The 22,662-nt window shown below is 37.9% G+C and overlaps 1 protein-coding gene across 4 annotated transcripts in view; it reads right to left on the bottom strand.

Annotated features, from left to right (window-relative positions):
- CAMSAP2 (calmodulin regulated spectrin associated protein family member 2) overlaps positions 1-22,662 on the bottom strand; it is an 80,525-nt gene that overhangs the window by 54,280 nt on the left and 3,583 nt on the right. For all 4 annotated transcript variants that reach the window (XM_048066918.2, XM_048066917.2, XM_013190697.3 and 1 more), the window contains exon 2: positions 14,292-14,551. In XM_048066918.2, the coding sequence (XP_047922875.1) occupies positions 14,292-14,551 (260 nt within the window). The remainder of the gene's footprint in view (positions 1-14,291; positions 14,552-22,662) is intronic.

Raw genomic sequence — 22,662 nt, forward strand, 5'->3', positions numbered from 1 at the left:
TTAGAGACACATTAATCATGATTCCTCAATAGAGTTCAGATGCATAAAGTGATGCCTAAGATAGCTGGTTTAATAGAAGTTTAATCATGATCCTCCTAAAAGCATATAGCATCACTCTACTGTAAGTTCAACAGATATGTATTTATTCATCCCATTCATATCGGCTGCTCAATGCTTTATTTCCCATCATCAATTTGTTGCACAAGCTACTGCTTCCAAGGTCACAAAAGGCAACCCTTTCTGAACTTGCTTGCGCTGCCATCTGAAGTTAGTGGCTCATTTGGGAACAACATGCAACACTGACACTTTAAATTGAATAATTGTTAGAATGGATAGTCCCAAAGTTTTATTTTCTTCCAATATTTCCAGTTTCATGGAAGCAGTGATGTAAACAAATAATGCAATATGAAAGATAGCTTATATACCTGAACTGTGGTCTGGCTCTTCAGAGACTAGTACCTTTAAGTCTTTTCTGCCTTCTAAAAGGCATATTATTGACAGCCTCTGGACTACCTGCAAGTCTGCCGATTTCATGCATAACCTGCATCTTCGTCTCAGAGACTAAAGCAAACAAATGAACAAAAAAATGTATCAAAAAATTACAAAACAATTTAAAGAGGATCTCTTTGTACATATCATGCTAGTCTTTCAGTAACACTAAGAACACTGGGGACATTCCAAATGACTAGAAGCAATGAAACAATGGATCGTTATTATTATAATTTTTTTAGAGTCAGCAGACAATACTGATAATTATAAGAATCCATGTTCTTCTTCCCATCCCATGCAAAACAATTTCAGAGTCACAAATCAGCTTGGTATATTAAAAAAAAAAGATTAAACTACTAATTAAAAAAATGAACCTATGCAACATAAGCCACTTTTAAAAAACTCATTTACAAATGTAGCTGAGAAGTACAAGGCATCTAACTTCATACTAATACGTCCTGATTAAATAGAATTTTTAATTCTAGATACATTAAGTGGAGTTATAATCTGGTCAGCTAAGATTAAAATGGAACTCTAAGCCCCAAATAGTCACTGAATATGTGAATTCTCTGAGAAACACCACAGGGACGAGCTATCTTACCATTTCTTACTATTTATCTTTATTAATGGCCTGGAAGAAAAACTCATCACTGATCAGGTTTGAAGAGAATGCAAGATTTGTGGGAAAAGTGACTATGGAAGAGAATGGATCAGAGGAGTAAAGCAATCAGTTCTCAAATTTGGAGGGTAGCGAGGCGGCTGAGAAGAGAATCAAATAAACCACAGTGAAATGGAAGGGCCCACTTCAGATTAAAAAAGAAAAAAAGCTACATTTATCATAAAGTTGGTATCTTTTCTAATAAAATAAAGGTTTACAGTTGCTTGAGGAAAAGAACCTTAAGCTTAAGGAATCGACACTACAGCCACATGTATGATAAGAGCATAATTGTGTTTAAGTCATTAAGACATCAGATCTTGTTAGAACAAGCAAGGCTGCATTATCCTTCTCCCTCCCCCATAATCAGTACAAGCCAATAATACCAAGCCACATGTAGCCTGTTACATAAATTCTCGGTCTCCCTATGTTCTGGGAAAACCAAATTATCCCTCCATACCTAGAGGCTTATGGGTATTATAATTACTTTTTTTTTTTTTTCAGAAGCACATTGTACTTGAGCAGGATTGGGATTTTTTCCCCCCCAAAGCTCTGACCTGGAAAATTAAGAATTTTCTAGCATATGCATGTTGAGACTTAAAGAAAATACAATTCATAATTCTAACTAAAAATTAGGGTGACAAACAACAACAACAACAACAAAACCCACTGGGGATTACCTGGGGGACACCATAACACCTTAGAATACACCCAAGTTGTTTATTTGACTGAGGCAGTTATTGTCTACTACCCAAAACCTGACAGCAAGTTCAGTAAGTAAACTGACCAGGACTTTCAGCACCAGGGATTTCCTCTCTAGCAGTCCTTTATTAGTCTCCGTACATCTCTCTTCTTCAACTCCCTCATTATTATACCATTTTACTTCTCCCAAACTACCCTATAAGTTTTCTCTGTATTTCTTCCTGTTGCAGAAGATAAAGCTAAAGTCAAGAGTTTGAACAATCCTGTTCTCTGCAAGAACCTATCTGTTAGGCATACTGCCCTGTAGGGAATTCAGCAACACAGAAGTTATGAAGCTCCCTGACAGAATGATAGACAATTACCCTAAATTGCAGTCTTCCTATAGGCAGACACTTTTTTTTTTAACCTCATATACACAAACATGTCTTTACATAGAACTTCTAAATAGCAGATTTGGTTTTGCCTTTTTTTTTTTTGGGGGGGGGGGGGGTAGGAGGTGAGGCATAGGGAAAAGAGTAAAAGCTCTTTAAAACTGAACTGAATTTTCTTTCCATCAACGTATTGTCAATTTAATTGTTTCCCTTTTAGCAATTAAGATGTAACCCCACACAGTCATTTCACGTTCAACTTTTTTTTTTTCTCTTTTCACTCAGCATTATGTTGAGTCTCCTTCTCTGGAGATATTCAAGGCCCGTCTGGTCGCCTACCTGGGCAATCTGCTCTAGGGAACCTGTGCGGGCAGGGGTTTGGACCAGATGATCTCTTGAGGTCCCTTCTAACCCCTATAATTCTGTGATTAAAGGTATCAGTGTAATAAAACTCTTAAAAGCAAGTGGAGGTCCTTACCTAAGCTGGCTACCTTCATAAACCAATACCCCAGAAACATAGCGTCTGGGTTTACAGAACTATTGCTATGTAATAGAAAAGGGAGCTTTTAAAAATGTTTATTACCATCATAGCATGTCCTTGAAAAATCAAACACAGGCCATTTTCTACCAAAGGCACGAGGCAGTAATATGTGGTATATTCAGCTTCAAAACAATAAAAGTGTCCAAAGTCACCTTTTGCTTCATTACAGGGGGCAGAACACTGAAGTAGCTGGTCAGCAGAAAGGACCTGAGGTTAGAGCATATAACCAGCTGAACATGAGCATGCAATGTCATGCTGTCACCTGCACGTCAGCTGCCACTTGCATACATGTGACTTGCATACTTGAGTCTGCAAAATGCACCAGAAGCTGCTGTGCCCTACAAGCCTCGACGAGGTCCCGGTTAGAATCCTGAGTCCAGTTTTTGTACAAGATATCAAGAAGGATTAGGATCAAATAGAGGACACTTTGAATGAAGTTCAGGTGTGGGAAATAAAGTGCAAGAAAGACGTTATCTGCCCACAGAAAAGAGTCTGCTACAGAAAGGAAGGGAATGAACTGTTCTCCGTGTTCACAGAGACACAGCACAAAATAAGAGGCTGATACAGCAACAGAAAAGACTTAAGTAGGATAAAGTAAAGGCAACAGTAAGGACAATGGAACCATCGCAACAAATTCCCTGGGAAGGCTCCGAAGTGTTTATTATTTAGCCTGGTTTCAGAGGTAGCCAGACACCTCCTAGGAATGGCACATGGAACTTGAGACAGAGAGCATCTCGTGACTGCCTTCTTGCTCTGATCTGTATCTTACCTCCTCATCACCACTAGCTCATCCGCTCCTGGCAATTATTCGTGAAATGTTGAGACCCTGTGGTAGGGCTCTCCTGACTGCTGATGCAGCAAAATAATTTTATGGAAGAAAAAAGACCTCACAGCTGCCCCCAAACCTCAGAGCTTAATTCATAAATCACAGGTCAGCAGGCCAACGTCAGTAAAAATGGGACTATGGTTGTAAACGACCTGTAAGCAAGCCTCAAAACAAATGATGTTGATAATACAGATTGCATTTTCTAGCTGTTTTTAACAGCATTTAATTTGTATCTACTATAGTAGTAGGTTAGTTGCCCAAATGCCACTATCCGGTTTACTTCAAAAGATATTAGTACCCTTTAGTAACAGATACCTCAAATCTATTTTAAGAAACATAAGTTTATGTACAAGATTTCCTAGTATGTATCTTACAGTCATATCCTATAAAACTGAGTATTCCAAATGAAAAATTAGTGCGATCCACCCTTACATGTTCACCCAATATCTGTGTGTTTGGTCTCCTATTCTTGCAAGTTTTCATCTTTTAAAATTTTAAAATTTAAAATTTTCAATCATTTTCACCTGACACTTCTTTTTATTAAACCAAGCAGTTTAAAACTGCAATACATACTTCACATTGTATAGACATGCCATTTAATAAATACTGACTTGGAGGTGTTCTAAACTGTGTTCCAAACACATCCAGCTTAAAGCTTATGAAGAGCTTTTGCCACTTCAACTTCTGAGAGATGCCATCAATCTTGACAGACTGTCGTAGATCTCCAGTTAGTAGAGATGACGTATGATCCAGATATATGATTATATAAATTGTGATAAAAATAGCTTTTTCCACTCCCTAAAAATGATCAAGTTGTAGCATCTCTTTCTGAAACATGTTTTGCTTCTCATCCACTGGTCTTAGATTCTTGTTTGGGAAGCCAGAGAGATATCTTCTGCTGGGAGATACCCTTCCTGATGGATTCCTGGTGGATAGCATAAAGCTGAAAATCTTCCACGTTTATAGTAGACAGTCACTTTGTTGAAGAGCACTATTGCAGTTAGCTTGTAATTTAAATAGTTTAACAAGTTACTAGATAGTGTTTCATTAAAACTCTTACATTGCTTTATTTACATAGGAGAAATTTATTAGATTTTACTTTGGGTAACTTGGAAATACATTCTGCAAAGTAATAAAATTTCCTATTAGTCTATAGAAAACTTATAAAAACCTACCATTTCATATAAAATACTCAAGCATACTGATATTTACTGAATTTCACTAAGTGCTGAACAAAAAGAGTAGACATACCATGAACACCTTAGAGCATTTTGTTCATTCAATTTCAGAGGAAAAAAAAAGTCCCAGAAATTTGTTAAATTCCAAAGAGACTGTAAGAACAAAGATTTTAATGTTATGATACATCTACTGTGATGACAGAGTGTGCTCCTGGCTGATAAGTGAGGGCAGACTGCCAGGTTCATGTGTGCAGATTAACAAATGTAGATTAGCAGCATTCTTTTGTAGTGCATTGGAGCAGCTGCTGCATTATGGTGAGCACAAACTGTATTCCTTCAGCATTCAGTGCTGTTTTGTCCCCTCGTTGCCTGTGTGCGTACTCCACAGAGCTGGTAGTGAAGCTCTCCTTATGTTTACATGACAGACCCATACCTCCTGCTGAATGCAGCTCACTATTTTCCATAATAGGAAGAAAGCACTGCTCTTAACCAAGTCACTGCCTACTACAAACATGCAGGATCTTTAGCTTTCCCCTATCCATCAGAAGAATATTAGGAAAGATTTCTCTTCATGTAATATAAACAGACCAATGAAAGAAAGATCTTCCAGGTAGTCTGTAAAACTATTCAGAGATTCTTCTTTCAAAAGCAGCTTAGTTACTATAACTCCAAACACATATTTAACCAAGCAGAATGAAGATCATTCCTAAATATTTAAATAAACTTTTCACATATTTAACAACAGACAAAGAAAGTTCACAGCAACGAACTGGCTGCCAAAAGCTGAACCGGACTACTTAAGCAGTATCGTTAAAACTGGGAGAAGATGATCTTAAACTGTTTAACAAAACTGTATTTCTTTCAAGATTAATGAAAATACTTCCTGACCAGTTTAGAAAGCGTTTTGTATATGGTATCTTCCATCCTTCACAGGCTTTAGCTCTTAATATTTTTTTTCATAATCTGTCCCTCCGTTTAGCTCTTTTCCCTTGTGTGGCTCCAGGATTGCTGTGTTTTTGTTGCTTTTGTTCTTTTAAGCCTTTCCTTCTCTTCCCCTTTTTTGTGTGAGGTTAACAGCAGCGTGAGAAGGAACACAAAACAAGAATACAATCAGAAGCTTTTTGGTTCAAAACTTTAGTGAACCTAAGGCAGAGGAACACCAAGTATTTTTTCAGCTCCAGCAGCATTTCGCTTCCTAATTAGCAAGGAAGTGAACAAGACAGACAACCAAAAATGATGCACTACTGTATCTTCCCAATAAGTCATCAGACTTTGGAAAGTATTAGCTTCTCTCAGGTATGCTTTCACTTTACTTCCTGTCATCATTCTAACGATAGTGGTTTGGTTTATTTAGTGTTTATTTAGTGTTACGTATCAATTGAAAGAAGATATTCTGCAATATTCTCTCCTCATTTTGGAGAGAGAGGAAATACGATGCCCATAATTTCACATCAAAACAAGCACGAAGTACTTTGTTGTTATTCCCGAACATTGCCTATTACATTCCTCTGGCAAAGAGGGCTCTAAGGCCAGCTCTGTACAGATCAGGGAGTTTACAGTGGTTCTGAGAATGTACTTTCAATGCAATACAAGCATCACGACCTATTCAACACGACCTGCACAACTGAAATGAATCTCACAAGAGCTGTTAAAGAGCAATCAGATTGTGTTATTTTACAGGCAAGAATTTTTATCAGTGCAAACCTGAAATTGCAGATACGTTGCTGGAACCCTGAGTAAAGCCACAATCCTACACAGATGTTTGTACTGAAATTCAGGATGCAAAAGGGGAAAAAAATGACAAGTGTGAAAATTAAAGCTAAAGAAACATAGAAGACTTCAGTTTTCTTTTGTTGGGGCAGTTGTGAATATGAAAAGTTTTTTGTTTGTTTTTAATACATTAGAACTCTTGGAAAGGATCAGCAAAAGTACTCCTATTTTGTACTCTTTATAGACAACTTTGGCATCAGTAGCTCTGCTACCTGCTGTATTAGTTGGTGCACAAGTTGAGTAGACAGCATTCCATGGAAACCTTAATGATGCTGCAGAAGGCTTTGCGGTTACCTAAGTCTTCCACAAATTTCTGATATCGATACCTATATGACTGGAGTTCATTCCTACCCATACTTGCCTACAGCCTTTGTTAAACAGATTTCCAAATTGATACTCTATGAATAAATGTCTATTTTCTCCCATAAGAGATTTCTAATAATTAATTGTCTTTTGCTCCAATTTTTCTTTTCAACTATTTGTAGGCTAAGATGTGTATGGATAAAAGTAAGCTTAGAACAACTCAGATATATAATTTTAGTTCAGCTGCAGTTTCTTTTGACTACAGCCCATACTAATCACCAACAGTGCTAAAGAATACATTAACACCAAATAATCAAATATACAATTCAGTTTCAGAAAAGGAACAGACCGAGATTAAATACATTCTTCAGTCCCAGAAAATTCGGTAAATAAAACAAATCCCAGTGACTCGCACTGATAACCTGCACTGGTTTTGTGCACACAGTTCTAGACAAAGGTACCCTAGAAACAAACCCCAGTCCCTGTGGCTATTTACATGAAACTGAAAAAAACATTTTACATAAGAAACATTTAAAAAACAAACAGCAGTATGAGATGGCAGAACAAAATCCCGAGCCTATAAATTAACAAACTGCATGGAATACACTGGGACCCTAGGAGCTCTGAGCAGAACAGACTTTATGAGAAGTGTAACAGTTACCACAACCAAAGTACAAACTGACACCTTGTGCCCCACAGATCTGGGATCCATGCTGCCTGTGGGACACTGATTTACTACCTTCGACAGATGTGTGTGCAATACTAACCAAAGGGAGATGGTGTATCTGATACAACATAACAAAAATACTGGCTCGCTCTTCTTAAGCAAATGAGAACCGGATAAGGGACTTTGGAGAAGAGACTAATCTAAAACTCAGTCTACAGCAGAAATAGAGGAAAAATATGGAACACCTAAGGAATACCTTATCCCAGCCTTTTGTGTGGTGTATTAGTCTCTGAAAGGTCTAAACCTAAGAAAATAATTCTAAATTCAGGTTGTGCCAAAACTACTTTTGTTTACTATTGTAATCTTTTGTCAAGCATACTGCCATGCAAGATGCTTAAGTATCACAAGTCAGTTAATATTAGATTCTGCTGTTTTAACTAAGATAATATCTAATGGCTCAAGTCGAGTAATTGCACGCTTTTCTTACGTGCCCTCAACTAACAAGTAATTCACAATAGCACAGGAATGAAAACTTGTTACATCACGCCCAAAACCAGACAACAAATTCTTCAAGGCAGAAGCCACATGCAATTTCTTTGTTCTGTGAAGTGTGAGTACACTTTTTGTTGCCTTACAGAGGTAAAGGAATTCAGCAACATGCAGAGGCTGCAGCGTGTAGCTGCAAGCTAACGGGTGAGCTGCTGGAGTCCTTCGTCAAGGATAAATATTCCTCTGATGAGAGGGAACGTCATTTCAAATGAATGCACTCTGAGATCAAAAATCTGGATTGGAGGATGAGTTAACTACTTATCATCTGCTGTCTTATCCAGGAAAAGATGCAGATTCTAGCTATGGGTACAAAATGGCATCATCAATCCCCGTTCCTTCCCCAGACATTTCAGAGGCCACAACTAACTTTACAATTACTAGCAGACAACAGAAGAGCTGAACTGGTGCACAGGTCCCAGGAACTGCCTCTACTCCCTTCTCAGATTTGCTTCGCATCAGCTCTGCTCCTGTGAAACGAGTACCCCTTGGCAGGTGGGCAACTGTAGGTGTGATCCTAGAGCAAGCACATCTTCCAGTTTTGCTCCTTCTGAAAAAGCAGAATTTGTGCTGTGATCATTCCACACTGCAAGCCAGTAACTGGGAGAGACATGGAAATTTGCATTAAAAGAACGCTCCCGATCACAACTGAAAAGCTAATACAGACATCTAATTATACATCAGCTGTAGCCCAGGTTCACAAATCACCACAAAGAAAATCATTGCCAGACTTCCTCACAGGAGACATTTTTAAGGAAAAAAGTAATCTGCAGCTGAATTGATAAACAATTTGGATGATAGTGCACTACTGGCTGACAAACTGGGAGTATACAGAGAATTTAAGTGTTTCTTGATTAATGAGAGCATTTTTCAAAAATGATTATACATTTAAGATCACTGTTCAGCTGGCTGATGTTTTTTTTTTTTTTTTTGCAGCAGTATTTTTCCAAATAGGAGTTCAGGTTTATGCACAACTTATGCTTAGTTTTTTTATTGTTGTTGTTGGTTTGTTTTTTAAGTATTTTTCACTACTGAGATAATTATATAAAGAAAAAAATGTTATAATAGCCTATTTGCCTGGAGATAGTGTTTATATATGATATATTCACTGATCTGTTTCTAGTCACTAAATTTTAAGAAATAAGTATTTTACATATTTAAATCAAGTGAACACGTTCCATTTTCCTGCCCTCATTATCATATATTGATAGATTTTTGGTGCAAGCTTGGCAGTAGTCTATAATATTCCTGTATCTGTTCATGCTCTTTCCCCCTCACCCCTTAATACACACTGGTTTTAAACAAGTACTTAAGATTTCACGTAATTATTCCTCAAGCTTGAAATTTAGTTAGACTTGGCCCTGCCATGTTAGGGACAGAAACTGGGCAGCACAGAAGTCCACAGCTTGGGTAATTACGCAGCTTCAGCTTCCCTGCAGAGTATCAGGCAGTTTCCCTGCAGAGTACCAGGCAGCAGAGAATTAAGATGCTGATTCTTATTCCTTCCCCCAAATGGCTGAAACGTGTTACAGGGACTTAGGGGGGGGAAAACGTTTTTAATTCCTCACTGAATCTATCTATTCTTCCCTCCACTTGAAGAAAATTGACAGAGACCACTAGCATATGGATACAAAATGGTCAGAATGATTAAATATCAAAATTCTTGTAAAAGGATTGGGCTTGTCATAAATATACTATTCAGTTAGTACACAATTATTGGTAAAATGCTGAAAATCGTCTCAAAGTCTCCTCTGGTTCATCCTATATGTGTATATATATATATAAAATTATATATAAATTAACATGGAAAAAATCAACTTGGAAATATAAAAGTTAAGCTTGACTTGAACTCTGATCCTATGCATGTTTATCTGGAAGCAAAAATTATTGCATAACTACCAGAACCGTGCTGAATTCTGAATTCTTAAACTATCTCTTATTTCTAATTGCTATAGCCTGTCAAAATCTCCATATGGGAGTGCCTGCTTAAGACTTTTTTTGTGTGTGTGTTAACGCATTGGAACTTGCCAACTGAAATAAGTAGCCTTGCTCATGTTTTTGCAACTCAGTTTTCATCTTAAGTATCAGTTAATTATTTTTTCACTACTGAAGTGTAGATTTCAGAAGCAAAAATACTCTGGTTCTTGGTTGATCGTTGTGTCAATTTCAAGCTCTGGTCTATTTTTGCAGTGCTCAAAGTCTAACGTGGCAGAACCAAGACTCCATGAGTTCCAAACTGGAGAGCAATAACGTGGTATTTCATTCTTTTGCTCCCCTGCCAAAAATAAAAGCAACAGGAGGATCCTATCAAATAATAAAATTTAACAAAAGCAAACATAGTATTAAGTTTTAATGGCTTGCAATACATGGAGAACAGAAATAGAGGTACCACTGAAGAGATATATAATATCATGTCAAGATGCAGTCCCTCAGAAACAGTTTCAATCACAAGTTTTTAAATTAGAACAAGCCTAAAAAATAACCTAGCTTTCAGTTTTACTACAAAAGCAAGACAAGACGTGAACAAACCAAACATGAGAAGCCAAAACAAACTTGACCCCACACAGACTTCCCCACCCTACACAGGGGAGTCTCTAACAGAAACCTTTTCTCCTGTTATTGTCTGTTAATTTTGTGTCTTCCCCAATTCATTCCCATGTAGGAAACTAGTTTATGTATGCACATACATACATGTATTTACATGCATACGTACACACATACACACACAAAAACTTGCCGTTTCCCCAATTAGACACCAATGCAGTAATGACTAACAAGGAAACTAGCATCTATCCTGACCCAAATGTATAAAGAACGAAACACATCGACTTCAGGCTTTTCAGTTTTCATCACATTAGGTGCTCTCTAGCAAAAGGTTCAGTTATTGCTGTCTAAGAAACCGAGAAGGCCAACATTTGACATCGCTGTTTTAAGTATTCTAGTTATACATGAAGCAAATCAAGAATTAATCACTGCAGCGATCCCTTTACTACAAACACATACACAGTACAAGCAATTCCAAGTCTGCTGACTGCAGCTACATACAGAGCATAAATCAAACAAACCATTCTGTGCTCGTATCTCTTTTCCTATTTTCCTAAGGTAACTCACCCTTTATCTGCTATAGAAATGCAATACATCTAAGCAGAAAACACTTAATATCCTCTAATAAACACCATCTTTTCCTTTTTTGTGGGGAAGACAGGATAACAAAGGTAAGAACTACCATACAGTTTTCCAGTAAATTACTCAGAATTAGACTGAGCACAGGTTTAACACAATCTGGCTTAACAGAGGAATGCATGAGTTAATTACACATGCAAATTTTCCTGTTCTACGTAATTGAAAAAGAAAAATCATTCCATGCTCTAAAACAGGATATATAGCTTACATAGTAAGAGTTAGAGGAACGGAGACATATGGAACACGAGGAAAAGGTACTGGGAGATGTCAAAGGGATAATTTTAAGACTCTGGCAATAGTACAACCACCAGATTTGACGTCCTCTGCCAACTCTACTGAGTAATAAGGAAAAAGGTTGAGACTTCCCAATTAAGACACAGTGCTGCTGCTAGGAATTTGCTTAAGGACTTCAGCATGGCATGACAAATTAAAACCCCTGGGCTACGAATATTAGGATCAAGACTCCAGTTTTCACAGCCATTTCTCTGGTAGCAACTGTGTCAGACTTGGCTGTCCTTCTGCCCAAGACAGTTGGGCTTTCTGGTGTTCCCTGTCACATTGCCTTGGCCCAGCTGTTGCACAGCTGCTCATGAAACAGCCCAACAGCATTGGTTCACTCACCTGATTCACTGACCAGAGGGCTGGAGCACCTCCCCTACAAAGAGAGGCTGAGAGAGCTGTGGTTGTTAGCCCAGAGAAGAGAAGGCTCTGGGGAGACCTTACAGCAGCCTTCCAGTACCTAAAGGGGGCTGCAAGAAAGCTGGGGAGGGACTCTTTGTCAGGGGATGGAGTGATAGGACAAGGAGTAATGGCTTTATATTAAAACGGGAGATTTAGATTAGATATAAGGAAGAAATTCTTCACAATGAAAGTGGTGAGGCACTGGCACAGGCTGCCCAGAGGAGCTGTGGATGCCCCATCCCTGGAAGTGTTCAAGGCCAGGTTGGATGGGGCTGTGAGCAGCCTGGTCTGGTGGGAGGTGTCCCTGCCCGTGGCAGGGGGGTTGGAATTAGATGGGTTTTAAGGTCCCTTCCAACCCAAACCATTCTATGATTGTAGGATCTGTTGCTGGCACTGAGGCAGGGACAAGTGACCCAGAGTAGAAATCTTGGATGTCAGCTGTTACAACATTCATGCGTGAATAAATACCTGCTGGACCACATCTAAACAATACAGGGAAGAGCCTCAGATTTCCTCAAGCACTGGAGAAATACAAGATTGCTACTGAAGTATGTTTTAAGCAACATTAATTACTGAACTAAACATTGACATACTGGAGAATACAGACATACCTCAACTGACAGCTCTGAAAACAGATACCTCGTACAACTGCTATAGAAAGGGATCAAATGAAAAAGCCAGGCTCAAGAACGCAAATCAGCAACCTTATCTTCATTCAGGGACATGAATGGAAATTACATAAAAACATGAACAGTCAGGAAGTTTGTTTCTTATTCTTTTAAAAGTTTTTACTTTTATGAACGTTTTAAACCAACACCTCATGACTGTTGCAAACATCCTGCAAATTTTATATCACTTCAGAACACCTCCTTTGATATCTGCACCTTCTTTAACCGAAACACCGCTTGTTCTTTGCTGCACTCTCCTTTATAAAAGGGTATCGACTTCAATAAATAGACTGGTAAGATCTCAAGTTAACTGCATTCAATGATCACAGCTAAAACACACAGAAACAGTGTCTTGACTTGTTTTATTATACTATTGTTGAAATATTGGCATTTTCAGATCTTGAGCACTCTCTGAGCAGGAAAGAATTTTCAATCAAAAAATAAAACCAAAGCCAATGTTCAGAGTTTAATCTTGGTATCACAGACTGACTACTACCACCTCTAAAAAACAAAACAAACAAACAAAAGAAGTGCAAACTATTAGGTCTAGTACTTCCTGGCAATACTGCATCGAAGAAATCATTAATTACTAATCAGTAGTTTTAATTTCACACCCGTAAAGCCTCTGCAACTTATCAAGCAGTAACAATTGATGAAATTAGAGGCTGCCTTTAGTCATACTCTGCCAAATGCTGGTTAGCGTTCTTATATCTCAGTAAACACACAATCCCAATGAGCTGAGCATAAAAACATTGCTATATTAATTTTTCCTCCATTTCAGCAGCAGCTACAAATTGCTGACCATAAAAACCAGAGGACTTCAAGAGGACAGAGTGCAGTAGGAACAGTAATTCTATTGAAATCATAATAAAAATTGTAAGTGATTTCAAATGAACAAACTTGAGTAAAGTTCTGTGTTAGAATGGAAGTTGTCACCTCAATTCCAGTAGTCTCATACTGTTGCTTTCTTATTTTCTGTATCAAGCATTAAATACACAGGAAGGTGAAAACAGTTTTAAATACCTCACTTTGAAGATTATTCTATCATAGTGCCAGTTTACATACAACTTAGAGGAAAGGAAATGGCCATATGTAGCTGTTTTAAGGACTTATTTATTCCTTCATCTCCAATCAAGGAGGAGAATCCATGGCTTAGGAGATTAGTAATAGAATCATTTATCTGTTAAACCTATGTTTTAAGCAATTGGAGAAAGCAAAAGCATATTAAGTCTTCACAAAAGAACATACCATTGTTAGGTTTTACAGTAATTTAATATGTAACTAGTGACTACCAAATGTTATTAGGTTGAATAGCCTGCATGATCTAAACTTTTTTTTTCCCTCCTTTTCCATCCTTACAAAGATCTCTGGTTAAAAACACACCTTAATTTTCAAACAGAAATTTTCACTGGCAGTCAATGCTGTAAAACAGAAGTGAAAGTGATCATACTGCCACTACTATGTTTAAAAATGCAACACTTGCACTAAGTAGAATGATAGCTGTTTTCAATCATTAATACTAAGGTAATACATTTGTACTGACAGCTATGAGGAGATGGAAAAACAAAACAAAACAACCATAAGCCTCCCAGTAATGAAATGCATTTGAAAAAAAATACTGTAACAAAATGATGCATGTTAAAAAGAAACAGGTATGCAATTTTTGGAAGTACACAGAAGAAACATAATAAACATGTACACTTTAAACACTCACCATCTGAATGGGTTTTTTGTGAAGATCTCGTTCAGTCACCAATTTTTCTTGGTCAGTGACATAAAGGCCTTTTTGTGCCAGAGCTTGTATAACTGCATCATGACCTAGAAGTGGTTTTGCAGCATCACTCTTGAGAATAAGGCTCCCAGCACGACAGTAGAGTTCTGCAGACAGCAGCAAGTTAACAACAGGTGGTTTAATGTGCTCCTGGTCATATTGGTCTGTGTAAAATGGTTCTCGCAGTTCTTCTGGAACATTTTCTACCAAAAAAAATAATAAATAAAACATCTGTCAGTATTAGAAAGGATAGGTATAGCACTAGTTCTTGTTTGGTTTGTTTTTAAGCATATGGACTCCAAATTATGTCATAGAAAGCACCTTCAAGGGAAGGCCAGAACCTTTACTCAGTAACTTTGCATACAAAGGTAACAGTTAAACAATATATAGAAACTTCAGGAAAAATACAAAGAGTTCCACTCTGCAAATGCCACACACCAGAAGGCCAACCTGTGGTTCACATCATCATTAATTTCAGATTTTCTGGTTTTTCCAAATACATGCTCAAACATCCTAATTTCCTTCAGCACAGTATTATATAGGTCAGACATTTAAAGACAAAACAATGTCCATTCAAACACAAAAAAACCTGTCTCTGTTACCATAATAAAATGGAAATGGAACATTTGAGCAAAGATTAATTCCTGAGGCAAAAAGGGAAACTTCCACTCAGCAGCCTTCTAGGTTTTATATACGCGTATTGTGCTGCTTATGTCAAAGGTTATGCATTACAGAATGACAATCCAGCAGTTAAGCATAAATAAATGAATGTTTTAATGAAATTAAAATGAAAACAAAACACAATGAAAATTATAGGTATCCTTCTTCTGACAAAATACTGAAGTGTTATTTGCCTATTTGTGTTAGTGCTTCCATTTTAAAAGAAAAAAGTCTACTATTAAAAGAAACTAGCTTAGCACAAACAGAAAGCTATGCAACATTCTGTCAAGTTTATACTGCAATTTTAACCCCAAAATTGGCAGTCCAAGACGATCTGTAACAGTTTTTCCAAATACTTTATACAGTATAACAGGGAGTATACTTCTTGTTGTCTACCACAAATGCAATAGTTATAAATTAATTCAATATGATATTAAATCAAGTAAAATAGATCACCAGTGATGGGGAAAATAACTTGGACATCATTTCAGACTTCACATTTCTAGAGATACGCACTGCAACATGCTCCACATCCCCCTGTAAGAATTTCACTCCACATTGTTTTAAAATTAGTTAAACCAAGAGCATTTATGAAAGAAAGAGCATGTGATTCCTTCCCTGAACCCAAGTGGAAAAGCCTATTTAATTGCTGCAAGGAAAAAAGCGTGTAGGAAAACAGTGATGCAACTCCAGGTTTCTGTCCAATTCCTATCCCCTCCGCCTTCAGCTGGCTAAATGGCTACACAGACAAGATTTGAAGCAGAGGGTGGAGTAAACAGCCCAATACGGGTGGAGCAGGAGAGACAGAGAAAAACCCACAGAACATGCCATCACAAGATAATAACAGATTATCTTCTTCCTCATACATATTCTATTACTGCCCATGTGCTTCCATTACGGGCTCCAGATGAAGAGCCAGCCGCCTTCTAGCTGAGAAAGGATAAGACAAACATCAGACCTTCTCTGAGTTACATGTGAAGTCGGGCTGGGGTGGTGGTGGAAATGAATAGACCGAATCCTTTGTGATTTCTTAGAAAGCCTAAAAAAACTCATTACCATATCAAACAAAACCTTGAGGTAGGAGCAGTTAGATACACACAAACAGAAGCTACACACTCTGCGCTTTAGATTCAGAACAATGGATTTTAAGACTGAAATTTTGAAATTCAGATTTCAAGTCCCAAAATTGAGCCAAAAAAGAAATCTTAAGATAGGAAATAGCAAACCCTTTGTCTGTGAGTCTTTACTGATCTTTATCTCTGAAACATACCTGAAAGTGACAAGATGCATTAGGTGTATTTGCCATGAAAGAAGGACATCCATTACTGGGGTTTAATAATTAAAAAAACAATACACTAAAATCAAGATGATAGCTATCAAAGACAAATAGAATTTTTTATAAAATATTTCTGTATTTGAAAAATACAGCAAGAGAGAAAATTATACTTATGCCATTTCTTTTTCTTCCTTGGTAGTCACAAAAATGAATCCAGAACAGAACCTTAATGGTGTTCACAAAAATAAAACCGGAATAAAAAGTTATTGCAGAAATAGAACATAGACAGAAGGTGCTACCAAGAGACATGGTGACTGCAGACATTCTGAAGTTAAAAAAAAAAACAAAACAAAACATTGTGAAGGCATATACCTAAAGAATCCCTGCCGTAACAAGATCAAAACTTGTCTTCAGAAAAATTCCCCTAAGTTTTGCACACAGGAACACACGCACTTCTTCCCCACTTCTAATGCGTGTATCCAACTGCCCGATATCAGACTGGATCCTGACAGAAGATTCCGACTGGAGGCTAGCTTATGTGACAGTGAAGGAGAACAGAGCAGGGCAAAACACAGCAGCTCGATGTGGGGGGAACCCTCCCAGGGCAGCACGCGCTGCCTGACAGGCCTGGGGAGCTGGAACCTGACGGCTGTGCCTAGCACATCGCCACAACTACCACGGGGCCAAAAGCTATTACCAGCAGCGCCGGCACGACTGGAGAGAGTGGAACTGCCCTGTGAGGCAGGGCAGTGCCTTAACACTAATGCCCATTATGTGCATTTCAGCAGTCCCTTTCCTCTGCCCAGCTGACAAGAGTCTTTCATACTAAGCTCTAACAGTAAGGAACAGTTTTATCATCAATACAGTGTCGCACATTCTGCCACAACGTACCACTGACCTTGGAGTTCATGGCAAAGAAGAGTGATTATGTTAGAGAGATATACTGGGGACATTCAGTGCGGGACTCAGCACGTGAGGAGACGGGGGAGCGGGGCTTGCTGTGCCGCAGAGACCGTGAGGCCCAGCCTGCAGTGCCCAGTGGGCACCTCTTGGGCAGACAGACTCGGGCTGTTCTCAAAACAGGCAGCGGTCAGAGGCTGCCATGAAGGAAATCTCAGCTCAGCATAAGGAGAATTCTCCACAGGAATGGCGGCCAAGCACTGGAACAGGTTGCCCAGGAGGCTGGGAAGCCACCATCCTCACAGGCTTCAGGCCTCTGCAGGTCAAAGCCCTGAGAGGCCTGACCTGGCTTGGCAAACAGCCCTGCTTGGAGCAGGGAGATAAACCATACCTCCAGAGACCACTCGCACCGTTCTTTTCCCCTGAAATTGTCAACAGGATCACAGGTTTCAGTTTTGGAAGCCTGTTCTTGATATGGATTTATTTTTAAAAAAGTTCTCTTTGGAGAAGAAAAAAATGAAAGGATGCATTCCAAGCTTTAAAATAAACAAGGGATTTTTGTAAATGAAATAATTCTAGCTTATCTTTCAAGTTTAAAAGTTAACTTTAAAGAGATAGAATTACCTAAAAATAATTCATGGCTACTAGCCCTGAATTTACCTTTAGAAATGGCTTTATTAAAAAAAAAAACAAAAAAACAACACACACAACTCAATTCTGCTCAGGCGAATTACTCCTTGAGAGACAGTGTCATTTCCTTCTTGGGAAAAAGTTATTTGTTATAATGTGGAAAGTCTAAGCTTTCTTTAAAAATTAACTTTTTTTGGGGGTAAAATTTCCAGATTTCCGCATAGACTAATATAATTCCTGAGTTACATGACTACAAGATTACAGTAGTGAAAAACTCCAGATTTTTGAATGCTTGCATTAAGGAAGTGTAAAAACTTAAATAAGAGATCTTTTTGATGGAGGCTTCTATTCCAGAAGATAACATAAGTTAAAAATACTAGGGCTTCCCTATTCTTGGAAGCCAAAAGCCACATTAAACCTCAGACTAGAAAATTTCCAACTCTACAGGCTACTGACTTCCACCAACAAGCACATTAAAAAAAAACTACTTGTAAAAGGCTTTGAGATTTAACAAAGATTTATTCTGTGAAAGTTCTGACTAATACCTTCAAGCACTTCCTAGCGCAAACCAGTAGATGAATTTATGCCAGCTCTTAATGGACTCAATCACTTGGCAGTTTTCTGCGGGACAGCAAAGGTATGCCTTTGCCATACGGTATCAATGTAAGTTACTGCCATTCAGACTCCACTTGCTAATGTGCCACATTGCCATTTCGACACAAAAAGAGTAGAGCCTTCATGAAAGTCAAGTCCCTGAGGACTAAGAACAGGCCAGGAAAACGTGATTCATATAATATAGCTTTTGATGAATTTTCATAGTTTCCTCAGTAGATGAGGAAGACATTTCAGCTTGCTGTTGTGTTTTGGAGGGGCCTTTGATTTGCTCTGTCTGCCACTTTCTTATGCTGTTCTTGACTAACTTCTGCCAAGGAGCAACCACCTAGAAGATCAGCCTCTAAAAACTAATGGCAGACTGACTTTCACTGTTACAGTTCTTACCTTTCTCCACTGCAACTAAACTGAACTGGAGAGGTACTTGTTTATTTAAAGTATTTCTGTGAAAACAAATCCAGGCCCTACCCCTCCGTCTCTAAATGCCACAAAAATAGACCGCTAGCCCACTCCTTGGGGAGCAGCTCTGGACTTTCAGCATGCAGTTCACATAACATTCTGAGGGTATCTTGCTGATGAGCCATGATGAAATACAAACACAGAAGCCCTGCCACCCTCAAACACAGCAAGTAAGTAGCTTCCATTACCCACAGGCTTACCATGAGACAAAGCCTAGAATCCTCAGTTCTACCTCATGCACCGAATTGGAAAACAACTCGTAAAGATACAAAGGGGTTGAGTATATTGCGAGCTATTCCTCACCTTACATTCTCCTGCTTTACCAATCAGAGCAAGTCTTCTTGGAAATCTTGTGCAAAGAAACTCAACAAAAGCCATTTGCCTATGGATGACTATTTTGGACAAAGGAAGAGAATTATTTTCTCTGTCATTATGACTGCTTGAAGAAGAATACAACAGAAGGTCTGATCTTTGTATGGAAAAAAATGTTTTATAGAAGACACACTATTGAACAATTAGCCAAATATACTTTCTAGCAACACAGTATTGCTTTGAAGAGTGCTAGTTATATCAGATCTAAATTTCAGGTATAGATAATGTCATAGAAGCTTTTTTTTATTATTATTTTTTATGTGGGTCTCCGTTTCTAGAAGGATTTCTTATCTCAGACACATAAAACAAAACAAACACCACAAAGTAAACAAAAACAAAAACTTGCGCAAACTCTAACTTCATGCCCCATCCAGACTTCAGTTATTTTTCTGGAGCGCTGAGCATCACGTAAGAAAAGCTGTTCTGGGCCACACTACTTGCCTAGCCTGTCCCATATTCTGTCTTCAGTAGCACAACAGGAAATGCTCACCAAGCATACAGGAAAAAACGGGAAAGTGTAACATCTGCTTTAGCAACACCTGCCTATTTATTCAAGTTCTGATAAACCTAAGAATAACTTAAAATTACCCCTGGAAATAAAAGGATCAACTCTTACTTGCATAAATGCCTTCAGAACTTGTTTTCAGGATGGGTGAGATACAAGAATTAAAGATAATCATATAGTTATAATCCCGTCACACTCATTTGGCACCTTGATAACAGTTATAATCAAGATATGTTTTAAATAAAGGATTATTTCAGAAATTTAGAGATAAAGACTTACTTCTTGAACTTAAGGACCTCAAACCACTAAGACAACTTTTTGTCAGCCATAACTAGACAGACAAGAGGTGAAACATCTGCTTTGGTGTCTGTACTACAGGTTCTCTTAGTTTAAGATTGCTTCTAATTGGGAAAAAGAAAATGGTTAGGAAACTGCTAGAACTATACAACTATACAATATTTGCATTACGCAAATGCATTTCAACTTCGTACCAAAAAGATCTTCCATTACTACATCCTGAACTTTTGGGAGGGAAGGTGGGGGGGGGGTTGCTTAATTTTTCTTGCAAGTCTTGAGGGATTTTCATCCCCAGCCCTATTTTCCAGACAGTGATCACCAAAAACATTCATTCAGAGCCCTGGGTTTGCCAAAGCAAGTGGATAAAAGTTACTATTTTCAGGAATGGAGCCATATCCAGTTTTGCTCATTCAAATCCCCCAGCTAGCTAGAAAAAATGAATTTACAAGTACATCTCCTATGGGAAAGCTGAGAAGTTCCCAATCCACTTTCCATGGACAGATAGTCAGAATTAGAGCACCTTTAAACATGGAGTCACTAAATTAACCCAACGGACTATCCTAAATCACTGAAAGAACGAATTTACAGGACTGCTGTAGTAGTGGCAATGATCGTTGAAGAATATAAAAGAGAAGTATAGGTAGTGGAAGTACACTTCTTCTCATCACATAGACAAGCATTTAGTTAGCCACTTCACGTTACCTTCTGCAGGCAGGCACTTCAGTTTTAATGACAGCTGTGCTCCAGGTAGGCTGAATAACATGAAGTCATTGAAAGAATAGATCATAAACTCCCTTACCTGATGTTTTATTATGTAGTAAGAATTCTGACAATTTAATAATTCATCTTCTCATACTTCTGTACATCCACAGTCTACAACTACAAATGACTCTGGCAAACCTGTTAAGCTCAAAAGCTCATTTGCTTTTATTTACTTTAAAAAAAAGAAAAATCTACAGTCAAACCACGTTTCATGCATTCGACAGAAATGAGGGATACAATAAACTTCAAGTAGACCATCACAGTCGATGATTAGTCCAATCAACTGATTCTAGTAGGATTGACCAAAGTATCAATTTGTCAGCAAATAGTTTAGAAAGGTGAGGAAAAAGATCATTTTATATATATATATATAATACATATATATATATAAATAAAAGGCTATCCTGGCAAGAATCCCTAATGTCTGCTTTTATACTCCCAACTCTTGTGCAAGTTTTTGCTAGCTGTCAAACTGAGCCAGAGTAAAGAAATTAGTTCTGCTAAGGAAAGATTATGAGGCGTTCTGGCCTGCAACAACCAGCATAGCAAATGAGAGTATTTAGTTAAAACTTGCTTCTGTCAGACACACAATGTTCATTTCCTCCCTTCCTGGTTCTACTGGCAACATCTGCAAATAGCAGTAAGTAGCAGCATATAATAAATTCTGAACATATTAATCATCAGGAGAAAGCTATTTTTAAGTTTCTTGGCTAATGTTTAGTTGCACATGATGCAATTCATAATCTACTGCTTCAGACACCTATAGGTGGCAAATTGGATGTTAAAAGCCACATGGACTATTCTGTTTTGACTGCAGAAAACACTCAAACTAAGGTTTAGCGCAAGCACTCAGACCTGTGCAGCTTTTATTTAGCTTTAGTCCTGTCAAAAAGAATCATGCTAAGCCAGTGAAATTTATTACTGTGGCAGGATAACATGTTGTGTGGATAGTAGAAAAGCAAGAGGTTTAGCTTGACTTTAAAATTGTTCCCATAATATTCTCAGAAACATAAATGTCAGGGAGAGTCTTAACTTAGAAACTAAAAATTGGATGCAAAGCTGGCTGAAAAAAAAGATATTCAAAAAATATTCAGAGGTTCCCTACCAAACTGGAGGAACGTATGATTCAAGGTTCAAGAATGAGAGCTTTCATTCACACTGGCCAAGGTTCTAGAGAACTGATTCCAAACTCCAAAGGGATTAAAAGCATTTTGGAAAACAAAATTATAATTCAAGATGATTTTGATTAGTGGAAGAAGTGGTTTGAAAATAGGATGCTGTTATATAAGTATAGCTGCAAAGCAGGAACCTACAACCACACAATTACAAGATGGGAACAACTGAGTAGGCAGTAGTTCTGCAGAGAAAGATATGGAGCGATAGTGAATCACAAATTGTATGAGTCAACAATTCTAGGCTGATGCAAAAATGACAAACGTATTCTAGTGAATAAAAGAGAATATTATAGGTTGGAAAGATGAGGAAATTTTTTCAAATCTACCCTGTAAATTTGGCAAGGGTTTAGCTGGACAATTAGATCTAGGTTCGAGTCCAGTATTCATGCAGAACAGGATCACAGAAGAGATGATGAAGAGGAAAAAAAGAATCCATAAAAGCTTGACTTAAAATGAATTTGAAAAAAGCCTGTTTTGTCTAAACTGCAGAACAGAGATTATGTCTTTATTATGTGAAAGGTGTTATAAAGAGGTAAGGCATCCACTGTCCTCACATCCACCAGCAATAAAACAAGGAAGTAATGGATTTACAATGTGGCAAGAAACACGAAGATTATTATACTCTTCCAAGATCTAGAGATATATAAGGATTCAAACTGACTACCA

This window comes from Anser cygnoides, chromosome 8, assembly GCF_040182565.1.
Source record: "Anser cygnoides isolate HZ-2024a breed goose chromosome 8, Taihu_goose_T2T_genome, whole genome shotgun sequence".
Taxonomy (NCBI): Eukaryota; Metazoa; Chordata; class Aves; order Anseriformes; family Anatidae; genus Anser; species Anser cygnoides.